This window comes from Uloborus diversus, chromosome 4, assembly GCF_026930045.1.
Source record: "Uloborus diversus isolate 005 chromosome 4, Udiv.v.3.1, whole genome shotgun sequence".
NCBI classification, from domain to species: Eukaryota; Metazoa; Arthropoda; class Arachnida; order Araneae; family Uloboridae; genus Uloborus; species Uloborus diversus.
The window spans coordinates 112,425,412-112,438,103 of NC_072734.1; the positions used below are offsets into that span (position 1 = coordinate 112,425,412).

The following is a 12,692-nucleotide window of genomic DNA, read 5'->3' on the forward strand; positions in this document are numbered from 1 at the left end:
ATGACCGTTGTACTGTCCAACCACAGATTGCATAGAATTTTCAAACGTCCAGATCAACGAATCTATGGTTGCGTTCGACGAGCTCAACCGAGAGCGACCGGTTAGTTAATCACGTGACAGCTAATGATCACTTGCTCCAATCAACCAATCAACTGCTTAGAATGATAACCGCCGTAGTAACCGTTGATCATAGAACGATTTGGTTAGTAACCAGTTACTTACCGGTTGACCGGTGAGTTTCGTCGAACGCAGCCTATGTGAATAAGGGGGGAAAGTAAAAATTTGATGCGCGTATTCCGCTCATTTGAATGAGACCTCTGCTTCTGCAAAAGCTGACGGTAAAAAATAATAAATTTATCTATTTCCGGCTGTAAAACGGTGTTTGTCATTCCATACAATCCGTGGTCAGACAGTAAGCATAAATAAAGGAACATGCTCTTTTTCAAAATAAAAAAAAAACAAAAAGATACAACTTAATATAGTCACATCCAAGAAAATGTTTCACTTACTTTCATGCATATTTAATTGTAAAAATCTCATCATAATAAATACATTAACACATTACTCATTACTACATTCTTCAAGCCATTTTTTAAACCACGCACGAGGTACAGGAAGAATCCTTGTCGCCAAGTTTGAGAATGATATCATTTAGCGCCAAAATATAGGGTTGCCCTCCCGTTTATCTGTCAGGATCGTTCCTGCATTGACCGATTTCCTTATTTATATTTCGAATATTTCTGTAACAACGTGTAGTCAGCCAATCTCCCCCCCCCCCCTTAGAAATTTACTCTTTTTGTTTTATTATTTGATTTGAAGAAAAGCAATGTCTTCTCAAATGTGCACAAGGCAAGCTCGTCATGCAGGAAGTTGGTATGTTAGTTCAGGTTAGTATTTATTCGATGTCAAAAGCAGTGTGCGTATACAGGGTGTTCCGTTAAACTTGCAAAACCTTTATTTTCGCAACCCGTTAGTCCTAGATGTTTACTTCTTATTGCAAAAATGTTCAAAATCAGATGCAGAGCTAAGATATTGAAAGTTTGAAGTGAAAATAAAAATAAGTCTCAAAATACAAAATTTAACTGTTTATACGGGCCCCAGGTGTCCTAACTCATATTTAGGGAAATAATCTCCATTGAAAACTATAAAAGACACAAAAAACTTGACATTTGTGCAACCAAAACTCAAGGAGATATTCCAATTCAAAGTTTTAAGGGACCATAACAGAAGATGAGATTGGAACTTATCGCTCTTTCAGAAGAATAACTGGTCGTCAAGTAAAAAAATTAAAGATTTATGTTTCTCATTGCTATTCAAAAATAAATGCAAATGTTGCGATGTGATACGCAAAAACACACTACAAAACCTCGAAATCTTTGAAAAACCACACTCTATGCGCACATATAATTTTAAACACTTGTTAACTGGTTAACTGTTATTGACGGCGAGTGAAAAGTGGTGTAAGTCACAAAATGCTGAGTTTCATATCTTGGTGAATATTGGCTGTACAGTGCCCGCCACTAATAAAATCACTGGATTATAAAATCAGCTGCTTTATAAAATCAAATCTGGAAGAACAGAATCATTACTATCTCAAAACATGTTAGAATTATGCTTTAATAAAATCATCCTCGCCGTTTTATAAAATCAAACTTTTGGAGATCATCTGTTAATTTTTCTCTGAATAGAACCAGGATTTTATTTTTTCTTTCAAGATTTAAAATAGTGCAGCATTAATAAAATAACAAATTCACATAAACAAAAACGAAAAAAAAAAAGGTGAAGGTTGTACGTTTTTTTCTTGGGGAGTTGAATGAAAAAAAAAAAAAAAAGAAGAAAAATGAAGCAACCACAAGAGAACTGTTTCAGAGCCATATATTAGGCTGTGGTAGCCCGATCGGTAGAGTGTCGGATTCGGGGCCGAAGGGTCCTGAGTTCAAACCTCGATGGTCGAAGATCCACCGTCGTCATTAAAGGGGACTGGGCGACGTTAAATATGCTCGTGGTTTCAATGTCTTCCAAGTGAAACGATACCTCTGGGGGTGCTAGCACCAGGTAGCTATTAGCTCCTGGACTAGTTCTAAATTCTCATTAACTGTTCGATCCGGTGATGGTGCCGCCATCTATCGGTATATAAAATAATGGAGGCAAGACACTTAGTATGCAGTCCTCGACATAAATACAGTTGTAGTCAGTTGTGACTCTGAATAGGAATAGGAATAGAGCCATATATTTAGTTGGTGCTGCCTGTTTCCACTTCGCAGATCTGTTTTGACTTGCAGCCCTGCTCACTGACCACTGAGTTTCAATCAGTTCGTGCTCATTCAGCTATCTACAGGGGTTGACAGTTCATTTTTACAGTTGAGTTAAAATTGTTAGCTAGCAAGTCGTGATGACTTGAGTGTGAAAGATTAATTCGAAATTCTGAATAAGTATGACAAGCTTCCTAAATGTAGTTAGTGTGATGCTGGAATTAAATTAGGGATTTCTCAATCCTTACTTTCAAACTCTCTTACTCAAACAACAATAAGTCCCTTCTGACATTTTAAAAATGTACCTTATGTAAGTTAAAATGTCCACTGTATTTTGCAATTGAACTAAAATAATACAATACAACTAGACTAAAAATAAAATACAACTAATCGTAATTTATTTCTTTTTTAGAGTATTTATACTTAAAAACCTTATATTTTTTTCAGTGGATGTGTGCCTGTTTATAAAATCAGCCGCTTTATAAAATCAAATGTCCTCAGAACGAATGTGATTTTAATAAGCGGCGGGCACTGTACTAATTTCAAACTTTTTGTGCTGGAATTATTTTTCAATGGAGATTATTTCCTTGAAGATAAGTTAGGGAACCTGGGGCCTGTATAAAAAGTTCAATTATGTATTTTTTGAAGTCATTTTTATTTTCACTTCAAACTTTCTATATCTTAACTCTGCATCTGATTTTGAACATTTTTTGCAATTGGAACTATACATCTAGGACTAAGGGTTGTGAAAATAAAGGTCTTGCAGGATAAAATGGAACACCCTGTATAATATATTTTGTATTAAATACTATTAAACCTTCGTCATATTTTGTATTATTTGCGCTACAATGAAAATGGATGCAGGAATTTATTTAAAGCATAAATTTTATCAAAAAAAAAAAAAAAAAAAAAGAATATTGCAATATTAATTTTTTAAGCAATTCTAGGAGTTACTGACAATTATGTGGAGGTCTGGCTCAAGAACAGCAACTAGGGGAGTTTAGTGTTTATCCCTTTTTGTAAGTTCAAGAACATTTTTAAAAAGTTTCTTCCCAAATCCCAAGTGTCACCCCCCCCCCCCCACCCTTTATTGCACAAAATGTTCCATGTGTAAATGTTTTATGAACATTTTAGAAATTGCAATGATCTTTATATAACTGCAATATTTAGCACCAAATACGTAAATTTAAAAAGTTAAAAAATATTTGTGTTGAACTATTGATTTTCGCTACTCGCCTCACTTAAATGTGCAATGCCTTTTTTGAAGCTATTACTGTTGCTTATGATAAGGCATAAACAAAAACATACAAAAATTGGCAATATTGACTCAATTTAATTCTTCTCCTTTCTAAATTGACTTATCAAAATACCATACATTGTATAAAGATTTCTTTTCCGGGAAAAAACATGCTTTAAACTAAGCTGCAAAATTACAATCCAATTGATATGAGCATTAAAAAAAAAGAATTATGGAAAAGAAAGTTTTATTTTTTAATGCTATAAATGAGTGTTCATTTGTTTAAGAAAGATAAACTAAGAAGTATTCATTTTCAAACATCTTTTTTCTTTTTAAATATATTTTCTGGTTCCGATCTTATGTGTAATTAATTAAATAATCTCTGAATTTTTTGTTGATATTTAGTTTGAAAAATGCCTCACATGTCAATTATAGTATCAGTGGTAAAGTGAGCAAGAGAAACTTTTCTTTGTTCAGGAATTGGAATGGATTTCCAAAAAAAAAAAAAAAAAGATTCAGCATTTTTGTAATTTTTATTTTATTTTATTTTTTCAAATCATAAGAAACATTTTGCTTTTATTATAAATCATTCCAAAGATAGACACTACTTGCTACTTCCCTGTATGTTTTGATCTTTTTTGTAAATATTGGCAGCCTTTATGGAAAAAAAGGGGGAAGTGATTCTCCTGGTAAAAAAATATATTTTAAAGATACTAATGTACTTGAATGTTACTTTGACTGGGTACTTTTTCTTAAATTTTGCTTCAATATTCCTAAAAATATTCTCAATATTTAATATTTTAATGTAATTATTTATTATCTTTCAATCTAAAGAAGTTCTTCTGCCCTTCTATATAGAAGTTTGGTAAGACCCCATTTGGAGTATGCTGTTCAGTTTTGGTCTCCTTATCTTAACCACTTTGGCGGCCCTAATTCAAGGAAAAATTATAGCCGTATTGCAGCAGGATTTCGCACGTTAGTTTCACTGCAGCACATATTGGAACTCTGCTTCTCCCCCTGGAAAGTGCCAAGGATTTCTTCGACCACGCCTGCCTTTTAGTTTGCACGAGTGACTTCTAATGCTCCCCATTCCTGGGCGTGTTCGACGGTCAGTTGTAGAAGGGTGTAAAAGAGAAGGAATTTGAAAAGCATTGAAAACAGATACTTAAACGCTTGGCTTCGTTCTTCTGAAACAACATCATGTTGCTATGCTTTTCAACGCAATGTGTGTATAATATTACACATCAACACTGGGTCATTCCATGTCAACTCAACACACCCATTTTACCTCACCCCCCCTCAGATTTTGATAAAATTTGGCACACATATAGTTTGCACTAAGAATAACAAAAATACAAAATTTTCAAATTTTTATCTTGAATAGTTTTTTGTGTACGGCCTTGTAAAGTTTTCAAAAATTCGTGAAAAAACTACAAACAAGCAATTTTCAAATTGCTCTAAAAGCTGTCAAAATTGAGTTAGAGAGGTGGGACCCGGTGTTATTTTGTAGCTTTTTTAATGCTCTTTTAAGAGATATGCAACATGTCCTATGTAGTAGTAAAAAAAAAAAATTTTTTTGGTGCAAATCAAATTTTTGATTTTGATTTTTTTCAAAAAGTACCACTTTTAAAATTTTCAAAAAAATTCTATAAATAGACAGTACTTTCATAAACTGCCATGCAAAGTTTTATGATGGGATGGTTATGGGATCTATGCCAAAAAAAAAATTACTGACCCCCTATTTTTCTTAAATACCATATTCTGACCAAATAATAATTATTTTATTGTAGTAAAATATATTGTAGTAAATGCTTTCATGACAGATATGAATGTATTGTACTTTAAATTCTTCTTATAAAAATATTAGTAAAAATTAAGGCAAATAAAATACCAAAATTTAAAATTATATCAATTTATGCTGTATGAAATACAAATACAATAAATATTTACGATAAAATTTTCATAAAAACAGTTTTGACCAAATAATAATAATTTTAATGTAGTGATATAAGATTTTATGAAAAATCACTTGAGTAGGGGAAACTGGGAGGTTTGACCCACTTTTTACTAAGGTATTTTTTTTTTTTTAAAGTTTTAATAAAAAAAAATTCCTGGTTGACTTTTTTCGAAAGGAAATACATCTAAGCAACTTTTTACATTGCTGTTATTTATTTAAGTTAAAAATTATTTTCTTTATTAAAGATTTTTCAAGAGTGTTCAAACTGGGTCAAACCTCCCCCACTTGAGGGACGTTTGACACACCATAAGAGAGGATTGACATAAAACTATATATACCCTATATATAATATACATTAAATTGTTTATGAAATAAACACTCTGTGCTCATATAAATTCATAAAACCTATATTTCTAGGCTATATATATACTATGGTTTTGGGGCAAAACTGCTAGTTCTGTATAACATAATGATGTTTTAGAAATCGACAATACAAGTTGAACATACTTTTGTTGTTTGGTGAATACATGAATAGTTATCATTAGTCAACAGCTTTACAATAATTAACAGATTTTATAAGCCTTTACATTTATGAGTGATAAAGAAGGGTGAGAATTATTTTAACTTCATTGAAAAATCACTACTAACTTAAAAAAGGTTAAAGAAGTGAAATTGTTGAGTATAAATCAGATTTTATGTAAAGAAGGAGGTCTATGTTCAGAAGTTCACTGTTTAAATTTTGAAAAAGCCAATTGGGTTTGGTCTATATCATTTTCTAGAAGAACGTAAGTTCTTCCTGTTGGAGTAACAGGGTCCACTCTTGTTAGTATGTTCACAACAGAGACCCACATTACATCTGAATGCCTGGGGTAGGAAAAAGATTTGGTTGGTACACTTGGATAAAGAAAAGCAATTTTAACTTCATCTTGTTCTTCGTTTTTTTAATTTTTAGTTTAGAAAAAAACGAAGAACAAGATGAAGTTAAAATTGCTTTTCTTTATCCAAGTGGACCAACCAAATCTTTTTCCTACCCCAGGCATTCAGATGTAATGTGGGTCTCTGTTGTGAACATACTAACAAGAGTGGACCCTGTTACTCCAACAGGAAGAACTTACGTTCTTCTAGAAAATGATATAGACCAAACCCAATTGGCTTTTTCAAAATTTAAACAGTGAACTTCTGAACATAGACCTCCTTCTTTACATAAAATCTGATTTATACTCAACAATTTCACTTCTTTAACCTTTTTTAAGTTAGTAGTGATTTTTCAATGAAGTTAAAATAATTCTCACCCTTCTTTATCACTCATAAATGTAAAGGCTTAAAAAATCTGTTAATTATTGTAAAGCTGTTGACTAATGATAACTATTCATGTATTCACCAAACAACAAAAGTATGTTCAACTTGTATTGTCGATTTCTAAAACATCATTATGTTATACAGAACTAGCAGTTTTGCCCCAAAACCATAGTTTATATATAGCCTAGAAATATAGGTTTTATGAATTTATATGAGCACAGAGTGTTTATTTCATAAACAATTTAATGTATATTATATATAGGGTATATATAGTTTTATGTCAAACCTCTCTTATGGTATGTCAAACGTCCCTCAAGTGGGGAGGTTTGACCCAGTTTGAACACTCTTGAAAAATCTTTAATAAAGAAAATAATTTTTAACTTAAATAAATAACAGCAATGTAAAAAGTTGCTTAGATGTATTTCCTTTCGAAAAAAGTCAACCAGGAATTTTTTTTTATTAAAACTTAAAAAAAAAAAAAAAATACCTTAGTAAAAAGTGGGTCAAACCTCCCAGTTTCCCCTACTCAAGTGATTTTTCATAAAATCTTATATCACTACATTAAAATTATTATTATTTGGTCAAAACTGTTTTTATGAAAATTTTATTGTAAATATTTATTGTATTTGTATTTCATACAGCATAAATTGATATAATTTTAAATTTTGGTATTTTATTTGCCTTAATTTTTACTAATATTTTTATAAGAAGAATTTAAAGTACAATACATTCATATCTGTCATGAAAGCATTTACTACAATATATTTTACTACAATAAAATAATTATTATTTGGTCAAAATCTGGTATTTAAGAAAAATAGGGGTCAGTAATTTTTTTTTTTGGCATAGATCCCATAACCATCCCATCATAAAACTTTGCATGGCAGTTTATGAAAGTGCTGTCTATTTATAGAATTTTTTTGAAAATTTTAAAAGTGGTACTTTTTGAAAAAAATCAAAATCAAAAATTTGATTTGCACCAAAAAAATTTTTTTTTACTACTACATAGGACATGTTGCATATCTCTTAAAAGAGCATTAAAAAAGCTACAAAATAACACTGGTCCCACCTCTCTAACTCAATTTTGACAGCTTTTAGAGCAATTTGAAAATTGCTTGTTTGTAGTTTTTTCACGATTTTTTGAAAACTTTACAAGGCCGTACACAAAAAACTATTCAAGATAAAAATTTGAAATTTTGTATTTTTGTTATTCTTAGTGCCCACTATATGTGTGCCAAATTTTATCAAAATCTGAGGGGGGGTGAGGTAAAATTTTAATTAAAAGTGTGTTGATTTGACACGGAATGACCCCACTTAGACACGCGCATACACTATGTGACCAAAAGTATTGGGACACTTTGAAAAATTCAATTTTACGGATTTCTCCAGAAAAAAAGAAGCTAATTCTGTGTAATTTTTTTTCAAATAAAAAGTATACTCCAGTTATCATTTTCCAATAAAAATTAAGCCTATTCAGTTAGGGGACTAGCAACAATATGAGGAAACAAAAAAAGGTTTTTGATCTTCTTTTACTGTAAATAGCTGGGAATGCGCAACAAATTTCAGAAATAAGTTAAAGAACTATGTAGAATTTATTTTCATATTTTGGTGAAAGGATCACTTAAAACTACGGAGATATAAGCATTTCTTTGAAAAATACAAACTGTTTTTGACGGTTTTCGGCTCATAACACGCAGTTTTCCGTCTACTAAACTTTCAGAATATTTGACAGCATACTTGAGAAATATAGTAAGAAAGTGAAAAAATAATTGCTTTAAACGTTCCTATTTCATTGAATTTTCAATATTTTTGCTTCACATTTTATTATTATGTTTCTCTTGTACGCTGTCAAATATTCTGAAAGTTTAGTATCGTTTGAAGGAAAACTCTGCATGTTATGAGCCAAATATCGTCCAAAAAAAATTGTATTTTTGAAAGAAATACTTTTATCTTCCGTACGTATAAGAGATACTTTCACGAAAATATAAAAATAAACGCTGCATAGTTCTTTTACTTATTTCTGAAATTTATAGCTTATTCCCCGCTATTTACAGTGAAAGATGATCAAAAACCCTTTTTTGTCAACTCAATTTGTTGTTGGTCCCCTAAATGAATATTTAGTAGACGTAATTTTAATTGGAAAATGATAACCGGAGTATATACTTTTTATGTGCAAAAAACTACAGAGCAATTGGTCTTTTATTTCTCGAGAAATTTGTAAAATTGTGAATTTTTCAAAGTTTTCCAGTACTTTTGGTGATATGTTTATGTTTGTTTTTTGCTCCACAATATTAGCTACTCCTTTCCTCTTCGAACGTGCTGCATCTGTGTCGATAAGTAATTTATAATTTCATTTTCTTTTGAAATTTCCTCAGAAGAACCACTGAAATCTTCCTTCCCAAAGGTAGACCGAAGTTGATTTCAAGTCGAAAAATGAAATTGGAATTAAACCCCTTCCTTTTTCAGTTCTTTTTAAATAGCTTATAGTTGGTTATGTTGCAACAAATAATTAATTCCCTTAGCTCATTCAGTTATGGAATTGTCATAGGCTTTTTTTAATTACTCCCTGAAGTTTTGATAAGTACATATGAGCGGCATAGCGACAGATGTGAAGTAAAATTACATTTTTCGACTTTTTTTCTTTATATCTATCGATTAATATTATTGTGTAGTTTGTATAAGTAGCAGCGGCGTAGCGTAGGTTTCTGCCGCCCGGGGCAGGCACAAAATTTGCCGCCCCTCTTACACTCTCCTGCTAAATGCCCCAACCCCCCACCCTCCACCTAAAAAACGACATTTTTAGTATTTTACAGAATGAAAACATGATTTTATTATCCAAAACAAGTTTTACATTTTAATATAATCTTAAGCCAACACAATTTGCTTTCGATTGTACTTCTCGATGAAAAATCAAAATATCGGCTTCATTTCCATGAGTTCCATGTCCGAAAAAATGTGCACGTTTAAAAAAAAAAAACATAAATAAATTAAATAAAATGAATACAATTTTTAAAAAAATTATACATCTTGAAGCACCGTATGTTGCATATGAGCTGACTCCACAGACCTTTAGTGGCAAACCTTCCCAAATTATTTATACTTATTGAAGTTACAATCACACATATAGTGTCCGTTTTTCACGAGAAGGCACGTCGCCACAGAGTACCATTTTACGCGTCTCGTGAATCTTGATTTTGAAATACATAATTCGAATTCAAGATGTAAAATATTCAAAATTTTAAATTTTTTTTATATCACTTTATTTGCGTCCTCGAACGTGTGCGTCTTCGTTTTTTCTTCTATTTTTCCGCCCTCTAACCATCTATGCACCTTCGTGTTTTTTTCTTTTTCTTTTCTTTTTTATTCATTTATTTATTTACTTATTTATTTGCGCTCTTTGGTAGTCAAGGTTGGCGCCCTCTGGGGGACTCAGTCCGCCCCGGACTGCTTGTCGATTTTTGTGATATTTATAATTCTCTTCAATGAGGTTGAACTCTCCCTTCTAGTCTTACTATATCAGCTAAAGTGATCAATACAACACATACATGTTAGTATCCAGTATTTCATGCTCGCGGTTGAACGAGAAAAATTTCTTGAGACAAGTGCCGTTTAAAAAAAAAAACTTTTTTTTAATTTTAATGTAGTGTTACAGAATTTGCCGCCCCTAGCATAGTGCCGCCCGGGGCGAGTACCCCCTTTGCCTCCCCCTACGTTACCCCACTGATTCGTAGCTCCCCCCCCCTCAGAGACATGAGGAACCCTTTATATTAGGTACACCACCATATTACTGAGTTTCAAGAAGCCACACATTGTGTTTGCTCGCTGTAACGGAGATTTCGTAGCAATTTAATTCAAGCAATTTAACAGCAATTACCTTGGGACTAAAAAATCATTTCGCTGAAACAGAAATTTTGTTTTATTAGTATTCGTTGTAACGTGATCTCACTATATGCAGTGCTGTAGTCGAGAAAAAATATTTTGAGGGGTGCGCCAAATAGAAAAGGTTAACATAACAATTTACATTACACTTGAATCGATTATTTCAGAAAGGGCATGTCAAATTTCTTTTTTTTTTCAAAATCGATTTCGCTGTGGTTTTAGTTTTACCATACTTGTATGTAGAGAAATCGACTAGTATAGCAGGGAAGTCTATCCTTGTACAACAAAGCACTTTATTGAGGGGTCACATTTTTCGTTAGTGCAGAAAGGGCATAAGTCCCAGACTTATGTCCTTTTGTCACTTAACACGAATGACGGAATAGTAAGACGCACTGTGAATGTATGGCAAGATCACAGAACTAGATTTTTTTGGAGTAATACTTAGATCTAGCATTATTACGGTAATGGTAGGATCGTCGGTTAGGGAGGGAGGGGATTCGAAATCACGACCTGGATAGAGATAGGGCAGAAAACTATCAGAACGAAATTCGCTAATTTATTGGGGATTTTATTATTATCACTCTACCATCTATATTACCCAAAAAATCACGTGATTTACAAATCCGTTCTGGGGAATTGTGAATGCCTCGTACAATTTTATTTTTGTAAGGAATTCGTTAAAAAGTTGTGCGATACATTCTGATTGATGTAAAAGTTTGGATGTAAATTCTAAAATGTGATACTTTTAACCACTTTTTTTTAAATTAATGATTTGCCTTGAAAACATCAAAAACCATTCACAATTATCGGTCAATCACAATAGTTTTCTATCACTTTGTTTATTAAATTTAGGTCTCTGTGTCATATGTATTTGTAAGTACAAACCAGTTAGAAATGACCTTAGACCATTGAGACAAGCTCTCCTGCTAAACACACGTGTGGTAGAAGATCCCCCAGGAATGAACCCCATGGATAAGAACTATTGTGTATTGTGAATGTTCTCGCTCTTTCTACTCATGCCTTTCTTTCAACCTAGAATAAGTAGAAACTGAATTCCTTATCAATTTCAACGTCGAGTGGAATAAGGTGCTTTTCATGTTTTCTCGAAAGATCCTGCATCCCACCCTTCCCCAAGAAAGCTATAGAAAAAAAGCTGTCTCTTTTAGAACAGAATTATTTCTATACTAATCTCACAACAGCAAAAAAAAAAAAAAAAAATATATATATATATATATATATATTTTTTCTCTTAAAATTGGGTGGTTCTTAACCAACTAATTAATTTATAAATGAATTTCACATTTTTTATATTCCTCATTTAAGATCATTATAAAAGCCCAGGGATACATTAATAATGTATATTTACACTCTCATAAATAATGAATAATCTGCTTATGATTATGCCTTTATGTTACGACAACCTTCCAAACCAAAAACATAATTCTTGTAACGTTACACCTATTAATCCTGGTAACCTTACACATTTCTTTTTACAGAGCACATATGCTTCACGGGCTGTAGATCAAGGGAGGATGCAGACAAGCATTTTAGGGAGAGGGGTGGTCATGCTGAAAAATATTCAGTTTTGGTTACGAAAAATTTCTGACACTGTTTGGGTGTCAATAAAATGTATCAAATCGGCAAAAAACATGGCATCTAGAACTGCACATTTTTTTTTCAAATTAATATCAGAAGCAATGAAAGGAAGAATTATTTCAAATATTTACTTAAACAAATATTTAATAGACTAAAAATTATTACAGATGACAACTTTATTCATGAAGCATCTGAACACAATGCGTATTGATATATTTTCATGATATGCTACATTCATCCATCTAACTCGTATGCAATTATTAAATTATGATCACGTAAAATAATGATGAATGGATAATAGTGTCGATGGTTTAGGGGGGGTCATACCCCCATGACCATCCCCTGAAATCCGCCCTTGCCGTAGGCTGGGCACTACCACTGCGCTAACTTCTGAAGAAGATGAAGAAAAATAAAATAGATTTTGAATTAACTATTGAAATAAATTTGGGTTTCCCCGCACAGGTTCTAATAT

The 12,692-nt window shown here is 32.1% G+C and overlaps 1 protein-coding gene across 2 annotated transcripts in view; it reads left to right on the forward strand.

The window, feature by feature from the left end:
* Window positions 1-766: 766 nt before the first annotated feature.
* The window catches only part of LOC129220199 (protein MEMO1-like), a 46,814-nt gene continuing 34,888 nt past the window's right edge, over window positions 767-12,692 (forward strand). For both annotated transcript variants that reach the window (XM_054854564.1, XM_054854563.1), the window contains exon 1: window positions 767-887. Coding sequence is in view for 1 of the 2 variants with exons in the window: in XM_054854563.1 (XP_054710538.1) it covers window positions 827-887 (61 nt within the window). In the remaining variant the exon portion in view is untranslated. The remainder of the gene's footprint in view (window positions 888-12,692) is intronic.